The following is a 17578-nucleotide window of genomic DNA, read 5'->3' on the forward strand; positions in this document are numbered from 1 at the left end:
TTGCTTCTTCCAGTACACTGGCATTAGTTTGCCTGTCTTCCCAAGTGATTTGAAAAATTTTCTGGAGACACCGTAGCTTAGGGGCAGAGTACACACTCCACATTCATATGAGCCTGGGTTCATCCCTGGTATCTCCAGTTTTCAAAGACGTATGAGTAGCAAAGTTGAGGGAAATCCTCCTTTCAGCCTTGCAGAGCTGCTATCCGGGAAAATACACAATACTGATTTAAATTAGCCAGTATTCTGACTCTAAGGCAGCACCATATTTTCAGTATATTTCTGACCTTTCATACTACAGGGAATGCATATTAACTAACTTGCACTAGACCCAGTACTAAACTTGTGCCTGTGTTGTACACTTAAAGAGTTGTATGGTTGCTCAGAACAGTGCATGTGTGTTGGGCAGCGCACTGTTCCACCTCTCATGGGTGCCTGTGAGTTTTCATCCCCTCCCCCAACACTAATTGAGTTTCCTCTAATAACCTAGAATAGAGCCCTGTACCTTTTCTGCTTTCCACAATAACTGTTGTCACTAGATGCACTGAGTGCCATAGTTCCTGCCAATGTTTGTAAGCACTGCTTGCTCAGAGATGCAGGCTGACAAGCAGAGGAAGCAAGGAATTTCAGATGTTTTGGCCCATGCCTTGAATGAATTGCTCAGCAGTTGCTTGAGATTTCCAGCTTTATAGGAACAAATTTTGTTCTGACTTTCCTTGATGGGCAAGGTGTGGATAACCATTCCTCTGTAGCCCAGACCATCAGTGTGTGTCTACTGAAAATACGGTGCTGCCATAGAGTCAGAATACTGGCTAATTTAAATCAGTATTGTGTACTTTCCTGAATAGCAGCTCCCCGAGGCCGAAAGGAGGATCCCCCCAACTCTGCTACTCATACGTCTTTGAAAACTGGAGATGCCAGGGATGAACCCAGGCTCATATGAATGTGAAGTGTGTGCTCTGCCTCTGAGCTACGGTATCTCCGAAAAATGCTTCAGATCACTAGTATGCAACCGTTTTGGTGCATCATTGGTGGAGTAGAAAGCTTTGGGAGAAGGTACTCTGTTATGAAAAGGGCTTTAAGGTCGTGGTGTTACAATGTCTTTCCTCTGCTTCTTGGGATCTACATGTTTGTCCATCTCTGCTCTGACCATCAGCCTCGATGCAATTTCTAAACCTGTCCTCATCGCAATAGCATTCACCAACCCAGTTCAGTCCGTGACTTGAGACTATTGGTTCCATCAACCAAAGCCTAATTTTGCACTAAAATGCAAGTCTGGGTCGTCTGCAGAGCATTTGGTAAGTGGCCGTATTGAGCATCTGCTCTGCCCAGCAGCGGAATGTCTATACTTAACAATCTTAGAGAGGTGGTTTGCACTTGTGAACTGTTCAGAATGTTCACGCCATTCAAAGAGCCAAGATTAAATGGCAGCGTTGATGCCCATGCTGGGTGTGAGGGTGGGGGAAAGAGACCTTTTAGGGCCTGCATTTTAATATACCACTCTCTGTGCCCTAGAGGAAGAGATTTCCCAAGAGGAGAGTTGCTGGATCGCTGGCATTGCAAGACCTTGATTCCTAGAACTCTGTTGACACGGGAACCTTTAAATTATGACACAAGTGTCCCTAGAATAGCTACTGTACATTCCGAAAGTGATCTCACCAGGATATTGAAAGCAGACTCTTGCTAGCACAGCAATGGTTCCAGCTGTCATTTCCTAGGATGGTGTTTTTGTATTCCTCTCTGCTCAGGGGTCCAGAAGGATGAACATGGAGGTGTCTGTGGATTATATCGCCTTCTCGACATACCCATGTAGAGTTCCTCACTTACATATCTGAGCACATCCTAAGGCATGAGAAAAGAACGCCAATAACTTCCTGGGCAGTGTCCACAGACCAGGACAGTCTGAGCAATCAGGGAAGTTGGCAGATCGTACCGAGAACAGGAAATGGTATTATGAACAAAGCTGGCTGGCTGGCTGAGGAAGGGGGTCGCCCCATCATTAACAAACACATTGCCAAAAAAATTCTTTACATACAAATTGAATCTGAACATATGTTATTGCTGACTTTTTAACGTTGAATTCTGGAAATGACTAATGCTGTATCAGGCTAAAGATTTGCATGCAATATCTCAATCCTAGCACCGTTCAGAGGCAACAAAGAAAGAATCAAGTGAATGTATTAATATGATTACATAAATATTGAGAATGCAAAATGTTTCTTTTAAAAGGCAGGAAAAGCTCTCTTCCTTGAGAATCACTATACTTTATAAAATATTCATATTTTTTAAGAAGTGCATAAACGCAGTTGCGAAGAGTCCCACAACTTAGCCCCCTACCCCAGGCAGTCTATTAAGTTTTGCCAACTTTGTGAATATAAGAATAAGAAATATTGATAATTTTTATGCTGACACATAATAAAATGTTGGGAGAGATGTTGCAGCAAATTGTTTGCCAAACGAAGGTTGGGGCTACAGATGATGTTGGACTCCAATTCCCATCAGCCCCAGCCGAAATGGCCAAGTCAGGAGGAAAAACAAGTTCCAGCCCCTCTCTCCCCCCCCCAAATGATGGTCATTCATTAGCATTCAAATGGTGTGCATGCACCGTGTCTTGTGATCAATTATGAGGGGTGGGGCTTACCTGCACCCCCCATATTTTATTCAAGTTGGTATCACTGCTCTGTTCATGGTCAGCATTTTCTAGGAGAATATAAAAACCTTTGCAATAGGCCTCTCATTTTCTAGGTCACGATAGCCTTTTCCACGTCACCTCCAAAGAAACCCGAGCATGTGCATCTTATCCATTCAACCAAGCCTTCTCAATGGAAGTTGCTAACCTGAATTTATTTATTTTTAATTGCAACTACCTATTTTATTTCATTGCGACTCCTCAGGTGTGTGCTGAATCCGGTGGTTCTTTGGACCTAGGAGAAGTAGATTGACACCATTCATTCTGTAATAATAATAATAATAATAATAATAATAATAATAATAATAATAATAATAATAATATTATATGTTTCGCCTTCAATTTTCCTACCTTTATTCACATGCTTAATCTTGTTACAATGAGTACACTCTCTTCTTTGTATAGCAAAAACAAAAAACTTTGCAGCTTAGTAAAGAACGGCTTGGAAACTTTAGAAATGTTTCCAAGTCGAACAGTCTCTAATTAGCAGGAAAATGTCGGTCCACTGAATAGAACAGAAACTGATTTTTCCATTCAGATGGTGAAGTTTCTGCAGCTTTGGTAGCTAACATGCATGCACATTTTGAAAACGACTTGTTAAAGCGTCTGGCAGGTTCTGTAACATGGTCTCCCTCCCCCTCCCCCGCTTTGATGAATTACCGGTATATAGTTGTGGCTTTATCTGGGAGTTGGACAGGGGGACAGCACCCCTGTTGGTTCTGCAGGACCTCTCAGTGGCTTTCAACACAATCGGCCATGGTATCCTTCTGAATCACCTTGCTGGGATGGGACTTAAGAGATCCTGTTTGACAGTGGCTCTGTTCCTTCCTGGAGGGGAGCAATGACTTGGCCATTGGCCTGCCGGGTACCTTAGGGTTCTGTTCTGTCCCCCAAGGCCCATGCTATTTAACATTTACATGAAACAGGTGGGAGTGGTTGTCGAGAGTTTTGGGGTATGCCAGTGTCATGCAGATAACACCCAGCTCTATTTCTCCTTTCCACACAAATCCAAGGAAAATGTCTCTGTTCTAAACTGGTGTTTGTCATCAGTAACAGACTGGACGAGGGTGAACAAACTGAAGCTTAATCAGGACAAGAAAGTATTTTCCCCCTAAAATTGTGCCAGGTTTTTTTTGGGGGGGGGGAGCTTTTCAAAAGCCTAGGCTTGTGAGGGGGGTGATTTCCCTATGTCACTGTATTTGACAAGGATGCTGGCAGTGGCACTGAAGGGGAAAAAATGGCTTTTAAGAAGCGAGTGATGGGCATGCTTTGATTTGCAGAACAAAAAGTTAAGTAATCTATTGAGAGCTCCAGATATTTTCAAGTGATCTGTGGGGAAAGAAAAGTTTGAGAACTAACTGCTAAAGATAGATCCTTGGTGGAATTCTTTCTGCTCTAACTTGGTGTGTGGGAAGAGACAAGGAAAAAACGGAGATATATATATGTCCTTGCATCCCCTGAGGCTGCTGTGGTGCAATGAAAGATGTAGTCTGCCGGCAGTGATTACTCTATCCTTATGTAAAAAAAAAAAAGAGGAACCAACAGAATTGAAGTAGATGGAAAAACACCCACTACCGTTCCGTGATGTGTTTACCACAATCTTCTTCTTCTTCTTTGGCGATCACTTTTGGCCGAGTAAGATTGTCTTCCATAAGCACGGTTTTAACAATGAGTCCATAAGTGACTGTGGAGGCCAATTCTGGATCCACACGTCCTTCCACAGTGGGGACATTGGTTTCTGGGCGGGAGTTGATCACAATACTATAACCCCTGCCCTCAGTGTGTGGGGGAGGTGGGGGGCTGAGGTGTTGGCCTAGGAGCTGGAAGACCTGAGGTCAGATCCTCACTCTGCCTGGAAGTTCACAGGGCTAATCCAGGTAAGGTAAAGGACCCCTGGACAGTTAAGTCCAATCCAAGGCGACTGTGGCGTTACGGCGCTCATCTCGCTTTCATGCCGAGGGAGCCAGCGTTTGTCCACAGTTTTCCGGGTCATGTGGCCAGCATGACTAAACCGCTACTAATGCACGGAGGACCGCGAGGAGTGCCAGAGCGCACGGAAACGCCGTTTACCTTCCTGCTGCAGCGGTACCTATCTAGTTGCACTGGCATGCTTTCGAACTGTTAGGTAGGCAGAAGCTGGGACAGAGCAACAAGAGCTCACCCCATTGCACAGATTTGAACCACCGACCTTCCGATCAGCAAGCCCAAGAGGCTCAGTGGTTTAGTCTTAATCTACCTCTTAGGGTTGTTGTGATGATCAAATGGGGAAGGGGAGAACCATGCGCGCTCCTTGGAGGAAAAGTGAGATGCAAATGTAATACAGTGGTACCTCGGGTTAAGTACTTAATTCGTTCCGGAGGTCCGTTCTTAACCTGAAACTGTGCTTAACCTGAAGCACTACTTTAGCTAATGGGGCCTCCTGCTGCCGCCATGCCGCCGGAGCACGATTTCTGTTCTCATCCTGAAGCAAACTATTTCTGGGTTAGCGGAGTCTGTAACCTGAAGCGTATGTAACCTGAAGCGTATGTAACCCAAAGTACCAGTGTAATAATAAAAGCCAAATAGTGGTTTTTTTGTGTGTCTGAAAAGTGTTTGTCCCAAGACATGGAAATGAAATAGATGGGGGTATGGAGAACGGCGAGCTAAACACAAACACAATTTAAATGAGGCTGCAAAGAGGGGGGGAATATTCTGCACAGACGTGAGAATGAGACGCTGATCCCGCCCCCTTTGATGTCCCGCCGGAATCCCCCTGGCAACTGGAACGCAAAACACTGCGCGTCATAGAGGGCGAAGAACGCCGCTTCTCCCTGGAGCCTTAAAGGGGCCGCGGCCCCTGCGCCGTTGCGGTTGCAAAGGAAGCGATTGGGTTGCACTTTGCATGATGGACGGGGCTTCTGGGAAGTCGGAGAAGGATGGCCAGGAAGCCAGAGAAGATCCAGGTGCTTGCTCGAGAGAGGCAGTGCTCTGGAGCGTAGATGCCATGGGAGGGGGCAAAAAAAATAATAAAAAAAAGGATGGGGCGAGGGAGCGGGGTGGATGATAAAAAGACCGATGCTCCCACCCCGCAGAAGGCTTGGGCTAAAGAGGGGAGGTGGTGTGGAGCAGAGGAGACGTCCGTGGAGTCCGGGGCGCAGGACTTGGACCACGCTGAAGTAGCAGCTCTCAAACGGACCTCTTTTCAAAAGATGCAAATCTGGGCACCCTCTCTTGGGCCGGTAGGCAGCGGAACTACTTGCCACTATTCCTGCCACGTTTTAAAGCGACGGAGGTGTCTCCCAGCAAGGCAGCGACCCGACCTCGTGCTGCCTTCTTGTGCCTCAGTCCTAACAGGGGGGAAAGGTTGGCACAGTGCCCCTTCTTTCATCTGGGTCAATGGCAGGAGTGCCAACTTTAGCACTGTATTGGGGGCGGGCAGGTGAGCCCCGTCCTGCATCACATGATGCCAGTGGCGTAGCGTGGGGGGTGCAGGGGGGGCCGGTCGCATCGGGCGCAACATGGGGGGTTAGGGTTAGGGGGCGCAAATCCACGGGTTAGGGGGCGCAAATTACTTGCCTTGCCCCGGGTGCTGACAACCCACGCTACGCCACTGCATGATGCGGTGCACAGGCACAATTGGAATGGCGCATCCATTGAGGGGGGGCGGCCCCAAATATTTGGGAGGGGCAAAGACCCCTTGGCCCCTAGGAGTTGGCTGCTATGATCAAAGGAGCTTCTGCAAAGATGGAACTGAGACAAATTTCATGAGTGAAGCACAGACACAAACAAACAAACAAACACCACAAGTTTGTACATTGGTTATATTTATAGACCTCTCCCATCAAATAGACCCAAGGCAGTTTGCATCAGTGTCCTTTAAGTCCCTTGTTTTAATTTCCTTGTGCAGTATTTGAGTACCCACAGAGGGTTGTAGTCAGTTAACTTTTACTCAGAGCAGGACCATCGAAATTAATGGCCATAGTTGACTTTGGCCCATTCACTTGAGTGGGTGTGCTCTGAGTAAAAGTTTTGAATGCAACCCATAATATGGCTTAGGGAACCGGGTGGCATCAAGTGTAAAAGTACATACGGAAGGAGGGAATGTGAAAGGAAACTCACTGAGTCAGTTCCTCACCATGTCAGAATCCTTCCTCAAGATATTACAGTTTTTGGCATCCTAAGCTAGTCTGTTACATGGAAAATGGACGAGCTTTTCCAGCAGGAAGAAAAGGTCTCTACTTCGTAGCTTTTAAGACAATACAGTTGTTTCTTGTACTGTTTTTAAAACTTTGAATTATGGTGCTGGAGGAGACTCTTGAGAGTCCCATGGACTGCAAGAAGATCAAACCTATCCAATCTTAAGGAAATCAGCCCTGAGTGCTCACTGGAAGGACAGATCCTGAAGCTGAGGCTCCAGTACTTTGGCCACCTCACGAGAAGAGAGGACTCCCTGGAAAAGACCCTGATGTTGGGAAAGATGGAGGGCGCAAGGAGAAGGGGACGGCAGAGGACGAGATGGTTGGACAGTGTTCTCGAAGCTACCAGCATGGGTTTGACCATATTGCAGGAGGCAGCGGAAGACAGGAGTGCCTGGCGTGCTCTGGTCCATGGGGTCACGAAGAGTCGGACACGACTAAACGACTAAACAACAACAACATGGCATGTTTGTAAATCAAATAAATAATAATTATATAATAGGATGGGAAGAAGTGTTACTAGCATATTATCCTTGTATTTTTTTAAAAAAATATCCAAATGTTGTTTACTTTAAGTCATTTAAAAATAGGGAGCGGGGAGGGAAATAGGAACACTGGAAACTGCCTTATACTGAGTCTGACCATTGGTCCATTTTGCTCAGGGTTGCCTTACTTGCTGCCAGTAAGTATGGACAGCAATCCTGCCGGATTTCAGACAGGTGTTTTTCCCAGTTGCACCTGGAGATGCCAGAGATTGAACCTGGAACCTTCTGCGGGCAAAGCAAAAGCTGTATCACTATGCTACAGCCGTTCCCATATGTGCCGGCAGGTTGTTATAATTTTTAAAAAGAAACAACCACTACTACTAAACCTTATTGAAAAATTGGTAGAGTGGTTGAGATAGCGCCTCTACCTTCCCAACGAACATACAGCAACTGTTGTGGAGGCCTGCAGAAATGAGATAGATCTAATATTTATAGCTTCTATGCATTATTAAAATATTGTTCCCACTAATGTCATTTTCATTTACTATGGAAATGTTCAATAAAAGGAAATACTTCCAGATTCAACCAGACTGTCATGATTAAAGCTGCAGTCCTTAAACCTAAACACCCTTGCATGGGAGTAAGTGGTGCTTATTTCTGAGTAGATATGTATTTGATTGCACTCTAAGTCCAATCGAAAATGATAACTGATCCTTTGCAGATTTATTTGTAATTAATTACTACTGAATTCAATTGGAGTGGTAAGCCATGACCTGGAATGGGGTCCATTTTCTGCAAAACTGTTGACCTTAAACATCCACGTACTGGAAACTGTCATTAGGATTATATTGCATACCAACAATTTACCTATATATGTTTATGTTAAACAGACAGCAAAGACATTGGAAGAGAACAGTTGCCCCCAGAAGCTGTTCAATCAGGGAGGTAAGTAAGTTAAAAGATTGATACAAACGCATGGGGAAAGGGTCTGTCAATAGAAAATTTGCTGAAGCGGCTAAAAACGAAGCGTGGCAACATGCTGGTCATCACAAAATTCTAGAGTGAAACAAAAAAGAATAGTTATCTATGCTAGAATTGAGTGACTGTGGCCCCCTAAGCCTAATTTTAGTGCCCCTCTGCAAGCAATCAGTTTAGACTACCTCTTGTGAGAGTGAACTGTCCCTCTCCCAACACCCCATAGGGTGAGGGTGGGGAGAAAGATGGTGTGGCTCCACCCACTGCCAATAGGCAGCCTCTGACAGATTGTCCCCCAAAGCAACACAGTCCTCAGCTGAAAAAAAAGGTGGCCGATCCCAGACCTATAGCACACCTCTGTTGTCAAAAATTCCAGAGCGATAGTCTTTTGGAGCGAAAATACTGAAGAGCCTTGTGGAACCTGAAAGACTTAGCAAACTTATCATGGCTCCCTCCCATACCCACATGTGGAAGGGGACATAACACTTCATGCATCTGATGAAGCAGACTGAAAGCTTATGCTGTATCCTGCTTATGGGGGTCTTCCCAGAGTTGTCTAGCTATGTGAACGTAAAGATCTCCAACAAGGCAGTTATGTATTGGGGAGCTAAACATTTCAGGCAGCGATGCAAGAGTCTCGCTTATTTTTGAGCCATTTTATCTTCTCTCCTGAATTCTGGAACATGGAAAGTGGCACTTTGCTAAATTACAGATTGCATAGTGGTATTGCCTTTTGTCAGCCAAATTGTTTGGTAATAGCTAAGGGCGTGTCCTTTGTGGGAGATGTACAGAGAGCCTTGCTGGAATGCTTAGAATGTGATGGCCATGTATTTGAAAAGGTGACACACAGGCACACACAATTCGGGGTGGAGCTGATAGAAGGGTGGGTGGGTGGGTGTTTGTGTTTGTGTGGGTGTGTTAACAATAGAGTTGGTTTGAGTAAGTCAGAGGACCTGATGTTGGTTAGACAGGGGTCACCAAACTTTTTCAGCAGGGGGCCGGTCCACTGTCCCTCAGACCTTGTGGGGGGGCCGGACTGTAGTGGGGGGGGTGAACAAATTCCAATGCCCCACAAATAATCCACAGAAGCATTATAAATAAAAGCACACATTCTACTCATGTAAAAACATGCTGATTCCTGGACCATCCGTGGGCCGGATTTAGAAGGCGATTGTGTCGGATCCGGAACCCGGGCCTTAGTTTGCCTACCCATGGCTTAACATGTGTGCTGGTCCTTCTAGGCCAAGCTGCAGATTGCTTCAGCCTGCTTTCTGCTGCAGAGAAGCCCATTATTTCAAAAAGGTTGTAAGTCTTCAGCAATCTTTCCTCCATAAGGAAGGCAACCCTTGTTAAGTGCTGCCTTGTCTGTTGTCACAGACAACTTGTCTGTTGTCACAGACAGAGGTTGAGGCTTTCCATCACATGCTTCCCTGTATTTCTTGACAGGGTTTTATAAATAAATAATAGTGGTGCATTTCAAGTAACGCCCTGGAAGGGAAACCTGCAGACAGGAAGCAACAGGGACCATGCAAAGTTGATTTGTTGTATGAATTCACAGGGCATTCAGCCTTAATAATATTGCTGTAGGTATTTTCCCTTCCAGAAATGCTTTTGATGGTATCAAAGGGTGAGCAAACAATATCAGATCCTGAATGGAGGATAATTATGTATTGATAATTTAAACAATGTCTTTATTGTATTTGATACAAAGTATTTAACTGTCAGAGGTCCTTTACCTTTATTGCATCCATAGTTGTGCTGTATGCTTTTTGAAACATTTATAAATACAAAAATAAATACGGTGGTACCTTGGTTCTCAAACGTAATCTGTTCCGGAAGTCCATTCGACTTCCAAAACTTTCGAAAACCAAGGCACGGCTTCCAATAGGCTCAGGCGCCCCAGAAACAATAGCCGACAGCTGCATCGGACGTTCGGCTTCTGAAAAAGGTTCGAAAACTGGAACACTTCTGGGTTTTTGGCGTTTGGGAGCCGATTTGTTTGTCAACTAAGCTGTTCGAGAACCAAGGTTCTACTGTAGCACACAAAGAGTCAACCTTGATTGCCTAAAGGGTTTGCTGCCATTTAACTTTTAAGTCCATTATTACTCAGAGGTCTGGACTACAGCTCCCATTATCCTTGGCCATTGGTCATGCTGGCTGGGGCTGGGGAGAGTTGGAGTCCAACTTGAAGCCCAGAGGGCCACTGAAGAGCCTGTGAAGGTTGTTCCTTTTCTTTTGGTATAAGAAGTATATTAAATGGCTCTCAATTTCAAATAAAATTACTTTACTGTGTGCATTGGTCCTTAGTGTTGCAGAGGCAATCTTTTCTTCATGAGCTAAATGTGTCATTTATTTTTTACATAGGGCATCTGAAATTGTTGTGACAGTTTCAGAGTTTTACAACAGTGAGATGGAGCCAGAGGAGACCGTAGAGAGGAGAGAGATAGGCACAGGTATTGTATTGTTGCTGCTGTGGAGTGGTTTAAGAAAGCATAACATCTGGAGTAGGCAGAGGGAAGGAAGTCAGTACATTGAGGCTCACAAACTTGCTGCAGGGTTGCTATCAAATGCCAAAACATACACACCAGCCAGTTACTGTTCGCTTGCTTTCCTAGTGCTATTGCTCATCCAACTAGAGATGTCTCCAGGTGTTTTCCAAAGCATGCAGGGGTTAAAAGAGGGCAAGGGGTGCACACTCAAGACCCGCCTTTGTTGTTCCCACATGCCTGTCATTCCCTTGCATGTTGAGCGAGAAGGTCTAACCTCATTCACCTGAAAGGGACTAGACACCACCTGAAGATTGGCAATCCAAGACTGGGACTCTTCCCAATGTGAACCCACCAGGACCCTTAAATCTTCTTCTGAGGCCCTTCTTCAGGTCCCTCCTCTGAGGAAGGCTCAGAGGGTGGTGGCAAGGGCAAGGGCCTTTTCAGTTATGGCTTTCCATCGGTGGAATGCTGTCCTCAGTGAGGCCCGCCTAACGCCGTTTTTGACATCTTTCCAGTGCCAGATGAAGACTTAGCTTCTCTCCCTGCCCAGCTTTTGATGGACCAAGATGATGTTGTTTTGTTACTAGTGTGCTGCCCAAGCTTCATGTGGCTGTTATGGGACTTGTTTTTAATTTGTTTTCATGTTTGTAGTTGTATCATGAGTCTCTTCGGGACATTAATGTGACCAGTGGCTTAATCATCATCAACATCATCCCTGATTATGCAGTTCCAAATCACATGGTGGCTTCTAACTACATTCAGCTGAATGCAGTTAGACGTCTCCTTAACAAGTAACAGTTGAGTGAATAAGTGATCTGCCTAGCGTACAATGGCCACTGATGCCATTGGGTTTTAGGGTGTCACTACCAGTGCAGGTAACTGTGGGCGCCATGCTGCAGGAAGTACCACACCAATGCTTTAGACTGGAGCATGAGACGCAGAGTGGGGGTGCCAAATTTTAGCGTCGGGCGCCACTGAAATTTGATACCCCAAAGTCTGCCAAGGTTCCCATCACTGGCGGAGGAGGAGGAGTGCGGGGGGAGCGCACCACCCCCCAGCAGCATGATCCCGGTGGGGTACCATGGCAGCTGCCCTCCTGCCCGCGCTGGGCGCCACGGCACCACAGGCAACATGCCACGCCCCCAGGATGCACGCCATGCCCCTGGGACACGCGCCAGCCCTGCTCCCACCTGCTCTCCACCCCACGGTGCAGAAGCATGAAGCTCTGCCACTGGTTCCCATCAACCCCAACCAGCATGGCTGGTGATCAGGACGATGGGATTTGTAGTCCAACAACACCTATATCCAGCATCACCTGAAGGGCCACAGCATCCCTGCTATGCTGGTTGAGCAGGTATGAGACAGATGCAGAAGGAAGCGCTCAGACAGTTCCAGGCTGGCAGCAATTCCGGATCAACCTCTTCAAATCCAGATCAACTCTTTGCATACCAGAAGCAGCCTCTCAGATCAGGCAAAACTGGTTTTAGCCTTGGAGGTGGATATGAGCCCAGAGGCTTGGAAGAAGGGAGTTCTTACCTCAGCAGGTTGCCCAGTAGGGACTGTTCTGCACACATCATTGCCTTGACTGTAGAAAGGCCTACAGAGCTTACACCTCCCCTTTCTGTCATAGAACAATACACACACACGGAATGCTAGAAAAAGTCTCGTTCATTTGGTATTGCAGGAAAAGCCCAGCCCTCTATAAATTCTACCTTACACCCTGTGCTGTGCTGTGCTATTTAGTGCATAGGAATAGTGGCTGGGAGAAATTTTTAGATCAGTGTGTAATTTTTCACACACTAGAAAACAGTTGACTTAAATTCTCATTACAGAAGAGATGTCCCCCCCTCCCCAGTAAATCCCTTGATATTATGGTACTATTTTCAGCATAAGGCAAACTGATGTATTTTTAGTGTGGATTCATTTAAAAGATGCCTATATTAAAAATACCATTTGGTTTCCCAGAAAAGCTCAGGATAGATGTTTTGTGTTTCTCTAAGTATGTAAGTGCCATCATAATGCTGTTTATATGAACAGGTCCTGAAGATCATCCAGGAAGAGATAAAAGTGGATCATCCGCTTCTCCAGCCAGGTAACAACAACAACAGCAAGTCCTTGCATTAGTCAAAATGGTTATTAATGGGATGTACCTTATTACAAGCGGGTGGTGGAATGAAATTTCTGCTCACTCTTCCGACATTATTTATGAGCTTTCCCTCTAACTTATTGCATCTTGTTCAAACTGGTGCGCAATGTGTCATGGAAGGTGGACTACAGATTTCCAGACTGTAGAAGATACCACAGCTAGATTTCTGGGTCTCATGGGAAAGCCTGCTTCACCTTTTAGAAATAAAAATGTAGCATTTTTTATTTTTATTTTTTTTAATATAATTTTTAATTAGTTTTTTTTTAACATAGCATTTTCAACAGTAATTAAACATACTTTTACATTTTATTCAAATTTTTGACTTCCATCAATCCTGTCTGAAAATTTTCCAATCTAATCTCTCAGTATGCATTTCTTATCTTTCCTATTACATTTTAAACTCATAACCAATATCTCTATCTTTTTCTACCTTGTAACACTTCGTATATTTCTCCTTACAAAACTTCTTATAGTCCTACTAGCGTAATTTGTTGATTACAGTTGCTCTTCAAATAATTCATATACTTCTTCCAATCTTCTATAAATCTCTGGTCCCGCAGATTTCGAATCCTTCCTGTCATTTTGTCCAATTCTGCATAGTCTATTAATTTTGTCTGACATTCTTCTTTCGTCAGAATTTCTTCTTGTTTCCATTTCTGGGCTAACAATACTCTTGCCTCAGTTGTTGCATACAAAAACAATTTAACATCTTGTCTATTAATGTCCTGACCTATAATACCAAGTAAAAATGCTTCTGTTTTTTTTAAAAAAATGTAGCATTTTTAAATTTTAAATTATTATTTTTTTAGTGCTCCTTAGGTGTTTGTTTGAAAGATGTAGATATTTTGCACTTCCACTGCCTTCGGGGCTCCCCCATGTATGCTGATCTCTCCTCCTTCCCCCCAACCCCGGCTCCGTGGCCCAAGTTTCGCTCCAGTCCTGTTGACACTTGTTGTCACCGCTCGAGTTTGCTCTTAGAAGCAGCAGCATGCATCGCAACTGCATGGAAAACATGTTTATTTCTGGCAGGCTGTGCTGTGGTCAGAATCAGAATTCCTCAGGAACTGGCAGTAGTAATTACTGACGTACTATTTGTGCCGTGGATAGAATGCTCCGGGGCTTGCCTGTGTTGTAATGGGGCTCAACGATGTAAGTGTCTGTGTTTGCGCAGATGCTGACATAAAAAGTGTGGGGCTTCCTCTAATTCCATTGCTTGCCCTTTCCCTCAAGCACTAATACATCCTTTTTTCATCTGCCAAGGTCAGAGAGCCCAGAGGGAACGGCTGACAGCAGTCAAAAGCCAGGATTAGATATTGCCCCCTTTGAAAGATCAGCAGAGCTCTCCTCCCCAGAAACCACTGGCTCCTTATCCTCAAGCAAAGGTACTGTGTTTTAACTTCCGCATGTGCCAAGAGAGAAGGACTGTAACTCCGGGGGGGGGGGGCGTATTTCCCAGCTCCACCTGGAGATGCTGAAATTTGTGGAATGCTCTCCCCAGGGAGACTCGCCTGGTGCCTTCATTACATATCTTTTAAGGCCCCAGAGAGAATGTTCCTCTTCAACAAGGCCTTTGGCTGATTAAGCAATCTATGGCCTTTTAAATGTGTCTGTTGAGGTGGGCATTTTTGTCTGGTTTCCTGCTATTATGCTACGTGTTTTGTGTTTTTATGTTGTAAACCGCCCTGTGATCTTTGGATGAAGGGTGGTATATAAATTTAATAAATAATAGTAGTAACCTAGGACCTTCTCTCACACTCAGCTATGGCCCTTTCCAAATCGGTGCTCCAACCTTCCTCTGCACGTTAAAGTGGAACATAGGAAGCTCCCTTATACCAAGACAGGCTATTGGTCCACCTAGTTCAGAATTGTCTGCACTGATTGGCTCTCCAGTATTTTAGGCAGCACACCTTCTGAACCTGGATTGAACCTGGGAACTTCTTACTGCAAGGCTGCAGCAATGTTTTCCGGGGGGGGAGTGACGACGACTTTTTTACGAGGGGACAGCTTAAGCGAGAGAGAGGAAATGTGGAGCCACACACACTTACAGTTTAAGTGCTTGAACAAGAAGAGGGAAATTAAAAATATATATTATAACAATAGTAACATTTGCATAGCACTTTCAAGCACTTCATATGCATAATCTAGTCGTAATCATTGCAACAGCCCTGCAAGGTAGGATGATTCTTATCTCCCGTTATTGCAATTTGAGGAACTGAGGCTGAGAGACAGTGGGTTGCCTAAGGTCTCCTCATGAATTCATGTACTCCTGCCAATGTGTTTGCACCACCTTGCGTCTTCCAGTAAGCAACAGTGACCCACCTTGGTGGCTCTGCCTCACCTGACAAGCGACTTCTGCTTGTCTCTGCATTCATTGCCAAATCAATGTCACCCTCAAGTGTCTGCCCCACTCCCTGTCCAGCAAAGGAACTAGAGATCTGGCTCTGAGGGAGATATCTGGGGGTGTAGGTGTTTTGGGGTCATCAGAGTGGCCCCAAGACTGAGATGTCCCATTCATGAAGGACAGATTATTAATCTTGATGGTCTGTAGCTCGTATGCAATGGAGTTTTGGTCAACTGTACGCATACCTAGTTCGGCTTGTGCTCAGCAGGATCCAAGGGCCACCCTGCAATACTGGGAGGAATCAGAAGAGAGAGCTCTGTTGGGTACCACTTAAGGAGGTGAGCAATTGAAGTGTGTTCCTTTTCATGTTTCTGTTGAATTTGATCATGTTGCTGTTGAGTAACAACAGCCAAAACCCCAAGCAGTGTGCTTTTCTTCCAGATGATCGTGAAGATGACAAGAAAAAATCACGCTTCCTCCTTTTATTCTTCAGCATTAAATTAAAGTTTGGTTTAAAATTTAGGTATAAGAGGGTGTGAATTGCAGAGGTGCCATGAAACAAGGACTGAAGGGCAGGGCAGTCTTCTGTATTTTAAGCCAAATTGTCTTCACAATATTATGCTCAAGGCTGAAATTCCTTTTGTTGTGGTTTTGCTTTGGGGGTAGAGCTATTTCCCATTTTTTCATGACTGTTTCCTTAAGGTTGCTTATATGCATTTGCTCTCTTTTCCAGGGCTAGCATAACAACAAATGGATGGATTTTGTAGTCAGTTCAAAGATTAGGGTAATAATATGTTTGCACAGGTGGCATCATGAGTGGGATTCTTATAATGGGTCTAAATCACAGTTCCCTACATTGGCCGCTGGTCAATTCCTTCTGCCATTTTGCTTTTCCGCTGCTTAGAAGCTGCGAGTGACAAAGATAACTCTTGAGCCTCAAAGACAACAAAGGAGCTTGGAGTTTGCTTTGAGACATAAATTAATTATTCAGCTTGCTTACACATCTTATGTTGTGTCTACTGAAAAGGGAGGCGTCGGATGCAGTTGCTGCTGATCAATCCGGAAAACTTTTGGGAAGATCAGTCTCAATGCAGACAGATAAGAGCTGGCTTTATGACCGCTACAAGAAAAGGCGTAAGTAACAGGCTTCTTGTGCTGTCTATCTATGTATCTCTCACACACGTACCCAGACACACACAGAATAGCAGCGAAAAAATATCCACTGTAATCTCCATGCATAGAATTAACCATTTAGCTACATAAGAAACCGCCCCAAGCCTGATCTGATTATTTGCCCATGTAAACCTAGGTTGTCCGCTCTGACCGGCAGTGCCTCTCCAGGGTCTCAGAAAGGGGTCTTCCCCTCATCTCCTTTAAATCAGAGGTGTTAGGGATTGAAACCAGAGCCTTTTGCTTGCAAAACATGTGATTATTCTGCTGCAATGTGTTATAGGTTGGGTTGCGTTTGGCAAAGGCTGTTCTATAGTTAGGCCAGATGTTATGCTTTTTTTGGTTTTCTTTGCAGATCCAAAGGAAGAAAAGCTTCATCCTGAGAATGGTAAATTGGTCCTCAGCACATCAATTTCTCCTTCATTTTGAGCCCTGCCTTGTTTTGTTTTTTTAGTCTTGTGCGACTCCACGGACGGGATTGGGTGTGAAATCTAGGCAGTATAACCCCAGCTCAGCCGTAAACTGGAGAGAATGTGGGCACCTTGCTATTCCTCAGTCTTAAATCATGGTCTGTAAAATGGGAATGTTAACAACCTACTTTACATTGCAAGGTGATGATCAATGAAATGTGTATTGTGACACACTGAAGGTGGAGGCAGACTTGTGTGCAATCCTACTGTTGCCTATGGCGAACAGGTTTTGCAGGCTTTTTATTGCTTCGAAAGCTTGCAAAACTGATCCAAAGAGTGGTGGCGGGTCAAAAAAGGAAAGAAAGAAAAATTTGCATCACAGGAAATGATGCTACTCTCACTGTCTGTCTCCAGCCTCAGGCTGGATTTATGTCAGCAGTTCCTGTCCTGTTTCTTCAGCATCTCGTTGTTCCAAGATATTCTTCGATAGCTTTTTTTGTGTGTGGATTTCTGGTTTTCCCTTGTGAATATCCGCACCCAAATACTTGCAGCAGCTACTCTGGCCTGCGCTCTGAGGCATCTGTTTCCAAGTTTCCCATTTTAAATGGCAACCCCAACCAATGGTTCAAACTATCAAGCTCTTCTTCTTTTAACCTCTAGCAATGCTCCATTGCTGCTTATTTGCTGGGTAGAATCCAGAT

General features: G+C 44.8%; 1 protein-coding gene across 4 annotated transcripts in view; it reads left to right on the forward strand.

Moving 5' to 3' along the window:
- The first annotated feature begins 1640 nt into the window (after window positions 1-1640).
- The window catches only part of ERICH6 (glutamate rich 6), a 32282-nt gene continuing 16344 nt past the window's right edge, over window positions 1641-17578 (forward strand). Inside the window, exons 1-8 of one of the 4 annotated variants that reach the window (XM_081190253.1) lie at window positions 1641-1945; window positions 8237-8291; window positions 10686-10774; window positions 12848-12902; window positions 14217-14338; window positions 15563-15635; window positions 16325-16431; window positions 16823-16855. In XM_081190253.1, the coding sequence (XP_081046379.1) occupies window positions 10732-10774; window positions 12848-12902; window positions 14217-14338; window positions 15563-15635; window positions 16325-16431; window positions 16823-16855 (433 nt within the window). In that variant the 5' untranslated portion in view covers window positions 1641-1945; window positions 8237-8291; window positions 10686-10731. Of the gene's footprint in view, window positions 1946-5478; window positions 5629-8236; window positions 8292-10685; window positions 10775-12847; window positions 12903-13921; window positions 14106-14216; window positions 14339-15562; window positions 15636-16324; window positions 16432-16822; window positions 16856-17578 lie in introns of those variants that run through there. The other 3 variants (XM_081190251.1, XM_081190252.1, XM_081190254.1) reach the window with 3 other exon arrangements.

Source organism: Podarcis bocagei (genome assembly GCF_964188305.1).
Source record: "Podarcis bocagei genome assembly, chromosome: 4".
NCBI lineage: Eukaryota > Metazoa > Chordata > Lepidosauria > Squamata > Lacertidae > Podarcis > Podarcis bocagei.